Source organism: Stegostoma tigrinum, chromosome 4 (genome assembly GCF_030684315.1).
Source record: "Stegostoma tigrinum isolate sSteTig4 chromosome 4, sSteTig4.hap1, whole genome shotgun sequence".
In the NCBI taxonomy this organism is placed as follows: domain Eukaryota; kingdom Metazoa; phylum Chordata; class Chondrichthyes; order Orectolobiformes; family Stegostomatidae; genus Stegostoma; species Stegostoma tigrinum.
Window position 1 is genome coordinate 103,134,768 of NC_081357.1, and position 14,501 is coordinate 103,149,268.

The 14,501-nt window shown below is 40.6% G+C and overlaps 1 protein-coding gene across 1 annotated transcript in view; it reads right to left on the reverse strand.

The window, feature by feature from the left end:
• Positions 1-14,501, reverse strand: part of LOC125452488 (CUB and sushi domain-containing protein 1-like) — a 2,230,063-nt gene that overhangs the window by 430,575 nt on the left and 1,784,987 nt on the right. The window contains exons 25-26 of the mRNA XM_048530978.2: positions 6,126-6,317; positions 3,584-3,710 (exon numbers count right to left, since the gene is read on the reverse strand). Coding sequence (XP_048386935.1) covers positions 3,584-3,710; positions 6,126-6,317 — 319 coding nt within the window. The remainder of the gene's footprint in view (positions 1-3,583; positions 3,711-6,125; positions 6,318-14,501) is intronic.

Genomic DNA, 14,501 nt, shown 5'->3' on the forward strand with positions numbered 1-14,501 from the left:
GCGGAATATGAGTTGCTGTTCCTGCAACCTTCGGGTGGCATTGTTGTGGCACTGCTGGAAGCCCAAGATGGACATGTTGTCTGAGGAATGGGAGGGGGAGTTAAAATGTTTCACAACTGGGAGGTGCAGTTGTTTAGTGCAAACTAAGTGTAGGTGTTCCGCAAAGTGGTGCCCAAGCCTCTGCTTGGTTTCCCCAATGTAGAGGAGGCCACACCGGGAACAGCGGACACAGTATACCACATTGGTAGATGTGCAGGTGAACATCTGCTTGATGTGGAAAGTCTTCTTGGGGCCTGAGATGGGGGTGAGGGGCCGAGGTGTTGGGGCAGGTGTAGCACTTCCTGCTGTTGCGGGGGAAAGTGCCAGGTGTGGTGGGGCTGGAGGGGAATGTAGAGCGGACAGGGGAGTCACGGGGACAGTTGTCCCTCTGGGAAGCAGACAAGGGCGGGGAGGGAAAAATGTCTTTGGTGGGGTTGGATTGCAGATGGCGGAAGTGTCGGAGGATGATGGGGTGGTATGTGAAGATGAGGGAGATTCTGTTTTGGTTGTTATTGCGAGGAAGGGGTGTGAGGGATGAATCGCAGGAAATGCGGGAGGCACGGTTGAAGGCGTTCTTGACCACTGATTGGGGAAAGTTGCGGTCCTTGAAAAACGAGGTCATCTGAGATGTTTGACAGGAGAATACCTCATCCTGGAAGCAGATGCAGTAGAAATGAAGGAATTGGAAATAGGGGGTGGCATTTTTTTGCAGGAAGGTGGGTAGGAGGAGGTATATTCTAAGTAGCTGTGGGAGTCGGTGGGCTTGTAATGGGTATCGGTTTCCAAGTGGTTGCCAGAGATGGAAACAGTGTGGTCCAAGAAGGAGAGAGAGGTGTTAGAGATGGTCCAGGTGAATTTAAGTTTGGGGTGGAAAGTGTTGGTAAAACGGATGAACTGATCGAGCTCCTCATGGGAGCATGAGGCGGCGCCGATACAGTCATCAATGTAACGGAGGAAGGGGTGGGGTTTAGGGCCTGCATAGCTATGGAAGAGGGACTGTTCCACATAACCTACAAAGAGGCAGACAGAGGTTGGGCTCATGTGGGTACCCATAGTATCCTTTGTGTGTAGGAAGTGGAAGGAATTGAAAGAGAAGTTAAGCGGATGAGGGTGTCAGCGGAGGGGGACTGGTTGGGCCTGCGGGATACGAAGATGCGGAGGGCCTTTAGACTATCTGTATGGGGAATGCAGGTGTATAGGAACTGGACGTCCATGGTGAAAATGAGGTGTTGGAGACCAGGGAATTGGAAGTTTTGGAGGAGATGGAGGGTGTGGGTGGTGTCACAGACATTGTGGGTTCTACACATTGTTATCTCAGATTTTCTAGCATCGGTTCCTGCTATCTCTGAAAGAATTGGATACATAGTTGGCTTAACTGCAGGAGACAGAGAGTAATGGTGGAGGGTTGCTTTTCTAACTGAAAATCTGTGACCAGCGGTATTTCATGGAATCGGTTCTGGGCCTTCTTTTGTTTGTTATTTCTATAAATGATTTCAATGAGAATATAGAAGACATGGTTATTAAGTTTGTAGATGACACCAAAATTGGTGGCAGTAGAGAGTGAAGAAGATTTTCGAGACAAGATGATCTTGATCAAATGGGTCAATGGCCTAAAAAATGACAAATGGAGATCAATCTGCATAATGTGAGGTATTGTATTTTGGTACAACACACACGGATAGGACATATACAATTAATGGTAGAGCCTTGGGTAGTAGGACAGAGGGACTGAGGGTGCAGGTACATAATTCTTTAATGTTTGCTCATATATAGACAGGATGGTTTAAAAAGGTGTTTGGCACATTTGCCTTCATTGCTCAGTCTTTTGAATGTAGGAGTTTGGATATTATGTTGAGGTTGTACGGGACATTGGGGAGGACTCATCTGGAATACCACGTCCAGCAGTTATAGGAAGAGTATTATGAAACTCCAGAAACATCAACCACAATGAACGGGATATTGTATCTGAATAGCTGAAAAGAACATCCTCTGCAAGGTCATGTTTCCTCAACATTTGAATGGCGACTGTTCCAGCTAGGGCAAAGAGAAAACTACAAAGTCATGAAGCTTTCCTTGAAGCACAGCAGCACTGACATTAACAGTGGGAAGTGCTTGCTGCAAACCTTTCAAAATAGCAACAGATTGTCCGCTAACTTGCATCATGCTGAAAGTTCAAATGTCTTAATGATGTGTCAGGGAAGAAAAGGAAGTAAGTCCTTCACTCGGGGTACTGCTACTTATACAAAATCATCTTCCATATGCCAAAGATCAGTGGGTCAAGAAGTGGTCTATTCCACTGCATAAACACTAGATGCAGCAACTCACCCTCCCAAGTCAACATCATCCTTGAATCAAGGTGAAGCTGACCACCCCCAAATAGTGAACCAAGAGTAATTCCTAGGCTACTCCTTTTTCTACACAAGATACTTGGCACAGTGTTTTGGAAGTTAATTAAATTAGTTCACACAATAATAACTCAGACAATGTGTGCAAAACATTTCATAATTTATGCCACTGATACAAAAGGTTGAAATAATTAATTCAGGATCAAGGCTTATTAGCTAAAAATGTAGAAGCTGGAAAATTGAACTAAAAGAGGATCACTTAATATGGCTTAGTTTACAATTTCAACAGCACCAAAATTTATTCGTGTGTCATTACAAATTTTTCACTTATTCTTTCGGGGTCATAGAAGCAGTGATGCAGCATGTGTGACATGGGCCGTGTTAGTTCGACCCAGATTTCAGGTCCACATTTATCTTCCTCATTCAAGCTCACAAAAGCAGATTATTCAAACGTCACAAGTAGTACAATGTTAAGTGCAAGTCAATACAGTGTGGAGCTGGAGGAATACAGCAGGTCAGGCAGCATTAGAGGAGCAGGAGAGTCAATGTTTCAGGTCGGGACCCTTCGCCGGGACTGATAAGTGCACAAATTTGTTGCTGTGTTTCCGATGTTACAAAAGCAATAATATTTCCTTTTGCAAGGTAACAAAGTGTGGAGCTGGATGAACACAGCAGGCCAAGCAGCATTTCAATAATACAAAAGCTGACGTTTCGGGCCTAGACCCTTCGCCAGAAATGAAGAAGGGTCTAGGCCCGAAACATCAGCTTTTGTACTCTGAAGATGCTGCTTGGCCTGCTGTGTTCATCCAGCTCCATACTTTGTTATCCCGGATTCTCCAGCATCTGCAGCCCATTATCTTTGATCTATATTTCCTTTGCATTCCCTTGACTGTAATGCACTGTTATACATGCTGCAGTTGTAAACTCCAGGATATAAATACAAGTCTTCCTTTCTTTTCTCATCTTATGTTATTGGTGCATTTACTTAACTGTCTATTTGTTATTGTCCACTTCCTTTACACAAACAGGGTTCGACTTCTACAGCAAGTGGAATCTAACACATTGATGTTAATGTCTCTACACTGACACTCCATTTTACATTTTGTTCACAGTATATGGGATGAAATGGGAATTAGATTGTATCTCTGTTGCCATAAAGGAGAGCTTTAACATTCTGCAGGAGAAGGAGGAGGGCATACCTGACAGTTTTTCCTGGATCAGCTTCGATAATCCAAGTACAGTGGACGTTGTGATCGTATGGTGCTGGGTAGCCAGGAGACAGAATCCTCCCAGCAGTCGCACTTTTGAAGTGGCCTCCACATTCCGCTGAAACAAAAAAGCAAGAGTTGAAAACAAATTTGTTGTAAATTATTTGTTGTCACCGACAGCCAATCTTGCTTCATTGAGGTTTAATTTGCCAATGAAACATAGACTGTCAATTAGCATATACAACAAAAACAACCATTTGATACAACATCTTTCAATGTAATTGCACATCTCACGACAATTCACAGAAGCAAAATTAGACCCTGTGACGTATTAGGAGATAGTCAAAGAGATGCTTAAATGTTTACTCAGAGGTAGGCTTTAGAGGAGCGTGTAAAAAGAAAGTGGGCAACACCCTCTGCACAGCTGTGTGCTGCCGTGAAGTAGCAGAGTTATTTTCAGATAATGTAATTGCAAATGTTTCTCTTCTACTTAACTAAGCTTTAATTTGAACATAAGTGACTTTGCAAAAGATTCCTCCGTGCAGTAGTGTGTAGCGGCAAGCTTTTACAATCAGGTGGGTTCTGGGAACAACTGCGGCTACTCAATTGATAGGTGATGGTTTAGTGGCACATGATTTCCTGAAGAGGAAAGGAATCGGTTTTAAATTCGGTTTGTAAATTTCAGGGGAAATTTTGGTGGGGTTGAGTTCAGGTACTATCCAGTTTGCCATTTTAATTAATTATGCTGGCGATTGGAATCATTCTTCTTCAATGTGCAATTATACAAGAGTACTAGATGGATGTGACCTACAATCAGGGCATAATAGGCATTCATTTGTCTCACTGCAGGCCACATTGTCACAAATGGCACAGGTCCGCTCCTCTAATGGCCAACTTTCACATGGAGATGACGTGCTGCGCACTAATTTCATCGGTGGTACTGACTGTTTGATGTCACCATGTGGTGCAAACTGTCAGATTTGTTTTGATTACCATGAGTGGTGGATTGGTGGATTGTATTGAGAAGTTGAGCTGCAGTATTGGATTGTTGTCTCATTGTTTTGCTAATAGTTACCCTGTAAGTTGGGGGAGAGAGTTGCCACCAATCCTTCTTTCTAATTTGGCCTAGGGGCTTTCCAGTAACTTGTAGAGAAGGTTGTATCATGGATAGGTCTCAGCAGAAGACACATTTATCTTGGGTAACAGGAAAATGTCTATTACACCTTAATAGTTATATAGGTTACATGATATTACTACTAATATGATGAGTGAAAGACATGATTGTCTTAAATTACAATGACCTAGAGCTTCTCTGAATGCCCCATGCTCTGCTTCGTGGCTACTTTGGGCAGAACTTCAGCGTGGCTCAGATTAACCCAATTATATCTACTACCTTGTGTAACACAACCATCTTCACTTGACATTCAATGGCACTTCCACAATTGAATTCCCGATAATCAATGTTCTCTGGGTCACCAGTGACCAGCGAAATTGAATTGGAACAGCTCTATAAGGGTCACTAGACTGAAAAAAAAGCATCACTGGACTCAAAAGAAAAAACAATTCTCTTTTCTCTACACAAATGCCACCAGACAGGTTAAGTTTCTCCAGCGGTTTCTGTTTTTGTTTAAGTTATTCCAATACCCTGGCCACAACAGCAGGTTCAAGGCTGGGAATTCTATGCATAGGGACTACCCCAATTTTCTAAAACTATTGACAAGGCATGAGTCAGGAATACGATAGAATATTCCTCATATGCCTGAATGGGTGCAGCTTCAAAAAAACTCACAAAACCTGATACTGCCCAGAACAAATTGACACCACGTTCGCTCTCACTATTACCAATTTATACTGGCAACATGCACTGCAGCAACTCATGCAGGCTGTTTTGATAGCATCTTCCAAATCCACAACCTGGAATTTCCCATCACAACCACATCCATCTTGACTTGGAATAAGTTGCTGTTTCTTCATTGTCATGGGGTCAATATCTATCTTCCAAACAACACTGAAAAAATCCAACATCACATGGACTATAAGGGCACAAGAAGGCAGCTTACCACCTTCTTCAGGTCTGTTACAGATGGGCTATAAATGCTGGTGGAGCCAGTGATGCTCACATGACACGAATGATTTAAAAAGTCCAATATCTGCTGAACTTTTCAATAGATCCTTGTTTCCTGTAATGTCAGTGAGCTTCAGCTGACAAACTGACTCAGGCAAAATCTTTACATAAGGCAAAACCTTCCAATGATGCAAAATCCAGTTCCCATGAATATGTCTTTCTTAAGAACTGGCTGTAGTTCTGGATGTCGGCTCCACTCCATCCTAATGCGGTGGGACAACAGAGCTGCCAGCATCTCAGAATAGTAGAAATCAGAATCAGTAGTATTATTGGTGGGCCATGGTCTGACCAGCTGTCAAAACACCATGTCAATTCAGAGTATTGGAATTAAGGCACCCTGTAAATTTCAACCCACAAAATCTGCAAGTAAAATTTCTAAACTCACATCTCCTCTTAATTTTTTTTTACCTATACACGATGGTAAAGGGTTGTTCCAAACTCTCCGATCTCCACTCAGGCACGTCAATGTATTGCTGCCATGCAGTGTATATCCTGGGTTGCAGCTGTATAAGATCACAGTGTCAGCGAAGTGCCCTCCATCCCGTAGCTTGTAGCCAAAATTGGGAGTTCCTGGATCCTCGCACTTCATCAGATCAAAGCCTGTGAACAAGAAATTTGTAGTTGAAATTAGTTTTCACTGCTCGGTAGAAACATGGAACCATGACAGACAGAAATTCATCACAACAGAATCGATCGTACTACCACCTGTAAAACCATGCCGTATGCATGCTCTACTCTCCTGCATCTGATATGGCATTTAGGAGCAGTGTCTTATGACCTGTATCATTGTTTAGTCTGTGACACTTGGCTGTAACCCTTTGTCATCATTAACTCAAAGCACTATTTCATTCTTCAAAAATTACAGTGGCACATCCTTCATGTTCACTATAAATTCCTTGCCATTTAATTCACAGGTAACCGGAATACAAAACAAATTGCTAAGTACACTACCTGGAAACACTGAATGTATCAAGCAGCACACGAACCATGGAGAAAATGCTGGTGCCTACACATGGCATAGCACCTACGTACAACAGCTAATAAATTCTTGAACTCTGCAGCTTTAGTATTTTAGTCACAATGGGCCTAACCTTAAACATGAACAGACAGAAAAATAATCTAATGTGACTTGGTCAACTGCCCTCACACTCCACCAGTTTTTCAGTAATGAGAAAGCTCACACGAGTTACATTATTGACAAGGAGCCAACACTGTTTGTTCCTCACTAAAGCTAATGTTGTAAGTGTCCATATTTGCCAATCAAAATGATCAGTGAAACTTGCTGTGAGATATAGTTGAGGCTTTGTTTGGGAAGTTTAGTATGAAGCAAGACTATTGACTTTTATGGATCAATCAATACGTTGCTACAAATTGTCCAAAATGTATTTGGGTAGATTTGAACTTGGGCTTTCAACTGGCAGAGAGAGGTGAAGGGTAACAGCCCAATTAAGCATGAGTAATCCAAATTATTTTGATAATATGTACTTGATGGGCAGTGCTGGACATTGGAGACTATTGAAGGATTATTGTTTGCTTGGATCTGAGCAAATCACTTCTGTTTTCCTTATTCCTACTGGGTAGACTGTGGATGCAGTTAAAATCTTTCAAATATTAATGAAAATGAGGGGAGTAATAATAATAATAATAATTAGGTGACACTTAATGTCATAAAGTCAGGCCTCAGCGTTTAGTCTTTCAAACAAAAAAATTAGTCTGCTCTCAAATGACTCCATCTTTGTTCAACAGAAACAGCTAAGGAAACAGTCTTTTGGCAGCATTTGTCTCAGCATCACAGTGCATGCATTCAATCCCAATGAATACCATTAAGATTCATTTATCTGGAAATGCCTGGATTCTAAGTAAAAAACAAAAGAACTGTGGATGCTGTAAATCAGGAACAAAAACAAAAGTTGCTGGAAAAGCTCAGCACGTCTGGCAGCATCTGTGGAGGAGAAAACAGAGTTAACATTTCTGGTCCGCTCTGAGGAAGGGTCACTGGACCTGAAACGCTAACTCTATTTACTCCTCCACAGATGCTGCCAGACCTGCCGAGCTTTTCCAGCAACTTTGGTTTTTGTTCCTGGATTCTAAGGATTCATGCTCAAATAGGGTTTAGACATTTGTTACAAGTTGAAACTGACTAAAATCAACACAAATGAAATGCACTCTAACCCAGAACTGCATCAGCTGTAAAAAATTAGGGAGCAACTTTATCATAAGTACCCCTTGACGAAGAATTTGTTGCAGCACATTTTAAACATAGAACCTGCCATTGGCACTGAATGCACATCTCAAACAAAAGGCCTGAAGGCAGTTGAAATTCAACGCTGGGACTCATTTACATCACTTTGACAAGTTGTGAGTATCTGTTGTGCGTCCACGGACAACTTGTCCGTATTAATTAGATGAATGTCAAGCTTGTTGGGTACTTTGGGGCCAATTCCAAATACTGTGGGGGTGTACTCATGGTATTGCTATGACTTACTTTTTAAAGATGTTTGTTTTTCGAATAAAAAAAAGCCTAGATTTCACAGTCAACAGCCAAGTGATGATGTTCGACACCGTCATCGAACTCAGAACTCTCAGATTTCTCCTTTCCTGGTGTCAATTTGAATCTGGCACCAAATTAAGGGGATCTTCCAGCATTCAAAAGGGGTAGTCAGCTCTTTACATGGATGAGTTTTCATGAACAATGAGCCAACAATTAAACATCATTAAATACATACGAACAAAATTGAAACATCAGTCAACCATTCCATCCCTTCGACCTGATCCACCTTTCAACTATATCATGGCTGATCCACCTCAGTGCCATTTTCTGCATTAGCCTCATATCCCTTTGAGATCCAGCAATCTATGAATTTTTCACCAGTGACTGAGCTTCTAAGGTAGTGAATCTCAAATATTACCAACTTCGAAGTGAAGACATGCCTCTTCTGTTTCAGTTCTAAGTAGCGTACCTCTTATTTTTACACTGTTCCCTTACCATGGCAAGTATGCATTCCTTAGTGAAGATGACCAAACATAGGCTCTATATAGTTGCAGCCAAATACCTTTACTCTTGTACTCCAGCTTTCTTATATTAAAGGCCATCATGTTATATGCCTTCCCAATTGCTTGTTGTTCCTGCATATTCGCTTTGAGTGATTCATGAATGAGAACATTGAGTTTCCTTTGGACGTCAATGCCTACCAATATCGATAGCTTCTCATTTTCCCACATGAAATTCCATCTGTCATGTTCTTGCCCACTCATTCAGCCTGCCTAAACCTTTTAAAAGCGTCTCCCCATCCTTCTCACAACTCACCTTCCCTCCTGGTTTTGTATCATCAACAAACTTAGAAATATCACATTTGGTCGCTTTCAGCCAAAATGATTGTCATGGACTGTTAAAGGTTAGAGTGGATCAAAGATAACTATTGGCTCCTTTCTATTTTTGCCATCCTATGTGTGAGTATACGCCTTCATTTCTCAACTCTGTTGATTTTCCAATGGATGGGAAGAAATAAGTTGGGTGGTGGCCTTTCTCAAGATTTCTCAAGACTTTCCTGGGATCTGACAGGATCTGGCTTCAGAAATCTCTGAAGCAGTCCAACTTCAACAGGCTCACAGGGCTGAAACTGTTTCATTTTGAAAGCAAAAAGAGTACAATTTTGCCAAGGAATGCCTCAATACCCTATTAGATGTCCCTACTTTCCATTTATTCTGCCAAGATGATGAAGATGATCTGGTCCTTTATGAGGCCACACTCAGAACATGGCTCACTTCCCTGGTTTCCCAGCTCCATTCCAATCTTCTGGTCATTAAATAGGTGGTACATCAGACTCTGGAGTCACTAAGACTGTAGTCCTTTGAAGATCCCACCTCCTCTTCAAACAGGAAAACCTAGTCCCACAACAGCTGAGATTCAAATGATTGTTTCCAAGTTGCCGTGTCATACCCAAGCGAGACACGAATAGTCATAGGTCAGCTCCTATATTCAGGTCCCCTTCTAAAGTTTTGCCTTTAAATCCAAAAGACCGCCTTCAGTAAGTGTGACACACTCATATTTGCAGTAAATATTGACCAAACTCCCTTCTATTTGCATTGAGGAAAATGATGAGATATGTAACAGCAACCATGCTTCCGACTACCCAGCAGTCTTCCCTAGATGTGTACAAAGTTTGAAATAACATTCCCAGTAGCATGCCCTTTCTGTGCAATGTATTTATGATGACATGTTCCATGGGGCAGATGGTCTTACTTGCTCTGTGCCTAGGTTATGGAAATATCCAACAAAACAGTCTTGTGAATTGAAATTTACTGTGTGTGACATGCTCAATGAGCTCCTTCTGTTGGTCAGAAAGAGAGAGGGAAATAAAATACATACATGTAAGTGATGAAGTACTCTGAGAAAAATGTTATTATTCATTCCCTTTGTTATCATACACCCTCGGGGATTCTACTTGTTTTTCATTTTCAAAGAATTGAATCAAGTGACTCTGGCATCCCCTAGATTTAGATATGTATCAAACCGGCATGTAGAGAGAAAGTGCAAATGCACTGCCCCTCAAGAGACTGATTTCTGTGTTGCTTTCAAAAGTGGTCTATATCACTAAATAAATATTAAAGAATGCAGCAATATACAACTGTGGAGTCATCTTATTTGCGAGAAATCATTTAAAAGCATTTTTGTTCTGTATCTGGTATTATTATACTCAGCCCAGGCAAATGAATTTTGGGAACAAAAACAGGAATTGCTGGACAAGCTCAGCAGGTCTGGCAGCATCTGTGGAGAGAAATCAGAGTTAATGTTTTAGGTTGAGTGACCCTTCCTCAGAACGGGCAATGCCTGAATGAATATCAGTGCTGATAAGGATTTGGAATAACTAAGTGCTTCAGTCACCTACATTAATATTCCTCAACTTCATGGCAATGGAAGGATGCATCAGGGAAGCTAACGGTTCACACACAAATGTGGATAGAGATCTTGTGGCAATATATAAAAAGGGAGAAAAGGACAGAAAGGGAGGACAGTTTGGAATGTTTGCATGTCTTATTTGCAGTAGAAAGAAGTCATTAGAGTCATTTAAGAAATAGACTATAAGTTCATGCACTGCTTCTTAACCACATACACTTTAGATTCGTGAACATAAACTACAATCTGTGATATTGCATACTTTTATAGTTTTTGTCATTAGATTAATAAATACTTACTTACATTAAAACAGTGATTACATTTCAAAAGTACTGGAAGTCACCTTAAAATACATAGAAATACATGAGAAATGCAAATCTTTTATTTCTATAATGATTTTACTGCACTTAGATTTTGTCATAGTGCCAGCTGATGATACTCCTGGGCAATTCCAATTCTAGCATGGAAATTGGTTTGACATTTTTTTAAAGTTCTCCCCATTTTCTTTACTCTGAACTGTGCAGTCTTTTTCACATGAATAACCACAAAATTGAGAGCTTAGAATTTCTCAGTTTCAGATAACCTGCAGATTTCTAAACAAATCCTTATGGTCAGGAAACTGAACAAACTAAACTTCTGCTGAGGTAGCTTATCATGCAAAGTCTCTGCCTCTACAGCAAGAAAAGAAATTGTGAATATTTAAGGCTGAGATAGCGAGATTCTCGGTCAGTAAGGGAATCAAGGGTTTTAGGATAGGGCAAGAAAATAGACGCGAAGAACATTGGATCAGTGATTATCCTATTGAACAGCAGAGCAAGCTTAAGGGACCAAACTGTTTACTTCTGTTTTTATTTTGTATGTTCTTATTTCCTGAATTGCCCTGAAAAATTCTTTTCCAGCAGAAAAAAAATTGCTTCTGACCCCAGTCATATCTACTCCAAACTGCCCTAAAAATCTTTTGATCTCTGGCTTTTCAAAAGAAAGACAATCCTTGATTATTCGGAACTGAAAACAAACTAATGACACTTTGCCATGAACATTTCACATATATCAACAGCCATTCATTTTCTGAGCAATGCTTAATTAGTTCATAAATCCAGAAAGGCCGTCTGACCTGTTTTGTTTTAAATTGGTAAAAGGAAAATCATTCACCAAAGTAACCAGGAACGAAAAAGAAAACTTGTGAATGATACATAATGGCGCAATTTATCTATTTTCTTCAAAATAGAGCTTCAATATATTCAACACATTAATTTCCAAATATTACTGTGCATTTTTTAAATTGTTTTTTCCCCCCAGGGACCAACATCTTACTGTCATTAATTTAAAATCCGAACTCTTAAAAATTATACAAATGATGTCTCAATCCAGTCAGTTAAAGCATTTGGAGTGATGCAATTGATAATTTTCTCTTTTCTCTCAATCTGTCCCAGGGAAATGCACTGATAAGTCAGAAGCTGCTTATTCCCCCCTGAAAAGCATAGGTTTCAAAGCAGCTTGAGTATCAGAGACATCTCATCCTTTAACCGCATCTTGTGATGTGTGTTTAGTGTAAATCTCATTAATGCTGATTGACCTGTTTGCTAATTAATTTAGCCCCTTGAAAGGGTAGGGAATGTAGTTTAACAAACAGGTTAATCCGATTAGAAACTGCTACCAGCACTAGAGGTGGGTTTCTTACCGAACTAAAGCAATGCTGTTGTAGTAAAAGCAAAAGCCATGTTTTATTCAGGAAACAAAGAACACAAGGGTCGACAGCAGCATGCACATTGGGATAGATCTTTGCCTTCACAATCTCAGCAGTAATTTGGCTAAAAGGTTCACCTGCCTTTGGTTTAAAAAAATCTGATTCTCATTCTTTGATTTGTAGTAGAATTATAATGGGGCAGATTATCCATAAAATGTGATTAAACAAATTATTAACTAGGCAATGAAGTTGGAAATGTGCCCTTGGTGTATCCTGTGATATCAGGGGAATTCATTAATAGTTCCTCCTTACTTTTATTAGGTCCAAAAGAATAACTGCTTCAAATTACTAAATGCCAAATCATCAGGTGATCATATTAACAGTTTTTTTTACTGTTTTGAATAACTGATCTCATGATATTCAACGTCAATAGGATTTTGAAACTCATCTTTTTGGGTCTACTGTATAATTGCAATTCTGATTATGGAAGTAACCTCTGTTTCAATCCTTTCAGAAAAAAAAGTTGAAATAATCCCTGCCACAGGGTAGGCAAGCTAAGTTATAGAGGCTGAACACAAAATTCACAGGCTGTGATCATGAATCCTAACCAAAACACTTCAATGCAATTGCTTCACAGCCAAATTCTTAGATGTCAGCTAATTGGTTGATCACAACATTGCAATGCAGCTTTGCTGAACCTGGATTTGCAATTTGACAAGTGGTACAAAAAGGCATCCTGGCATGAATATTAATGTATATTTGTGCCTACAGCTAACAATTTTCTGACTGTTATTCAGAGCTGGATGTGCTTGGCTCCTAACTATTCACAAATAGTGCACATGGCGCAAGGGGCAGTTTCAAGTTCCTGGGACATTGGCACTGATTCTAGTGGAGGGGAACAGTACAAGCTGGATGAATTATACCTTGGCAGGACTGGAACTGATGTCTTAAGGGGAGTATTTGCTAGTATGGCTGGTAGGGCTAAATTAAAATAACAGGGGAATAGGTGAAGAGGGAAACAAGGGGGACAAGACAAAAGACAAAATCAGCAAAGAATTCAAGCCAAAGTGCAAAATAATGTGAAGAAATTTTTTAAAGTGCTAAGACATCAAAACTCAAGGCACTGTGCCTTAACGCATGGAGCATTTGTGATAAAGTGGATTAAGTTGTCAGACAAAGATATAAACCGATTATAGAGACACAGCTATAGGTGACCAGGGATAGGGATTGAATTTTTTTTTTAGGAAGGGGTGACAAAAATGAAAAGGAGGTTAGGCAGCATAGCTGATTAAAGATGGGATTGATACAACAGTGAGGAAAGATATTAGCGACAGTTAAGTGGAATCTGCAGTAAAACTAGGATGAATATGGAGTCAGGAAGCTGGAGAGGTCAGAGAGAAGGAGGGAGACATAGATAAATAAATGCTGAGTAGGATGCTAATGAGAAGTGTAAATAGTTACAAAATTTCTGGGAGAACTTCAGACAAAACAGGACCTGGGTTAGGGTGGAGGATATTAGACAAGGGGGAAGATGTTCACATTCTGAAATTGTTAAACTCAATATTGAGTCTCAAGGGTGATAAAGGTAACTAAGCAGAAGGTGAAGGCTCTCTGATGAAGGGTCTAGGCCAGAAACATCAGCTTTTGTGCTCCTGAGATGCTGCTTGGCCTGCTGTGTTCATCCAGCTTCACACTTTGTTATCTTGGATTCTCCAGCATCTGCAGTTCCCATTATCACTAAGCAGAAGATGAGGTGTTGTTCCTCCAGCTTACGTCGAGCCTTGCTGGAAGACTGCAGCAGGCCTGAGACAGAAATGTTGGCATGAGAATACATTGGTGTGTTGAGGTTGCAGGCAACGAGAAACTTGGGTCACTTTTGCAGACATAGTGTAGGTGTTCGGCAAATTGGTCACCCAACCTGTGTTTCACCTCCCCAATGTGGGGTAGGTCACATTGTGAAAATTGAAAAAGTCGACTAGATTGCATGCGTTGACTCCCAGACTCTCTCAAAAGCATTTTATGAATTCCTTTCGCAGGTTACCATTGCAAATCTAACCTTTCCAGTTTATATATAGAATATTGATACACTTTCATTACAAACACACCCAGTATTTCTTCTTGCGTTCCTTGTTCAATGTGATGACTTGTTAGAATGGCCTATAGGCCACGCCTCTTATTGATTTCTTCTCACCACTACTCC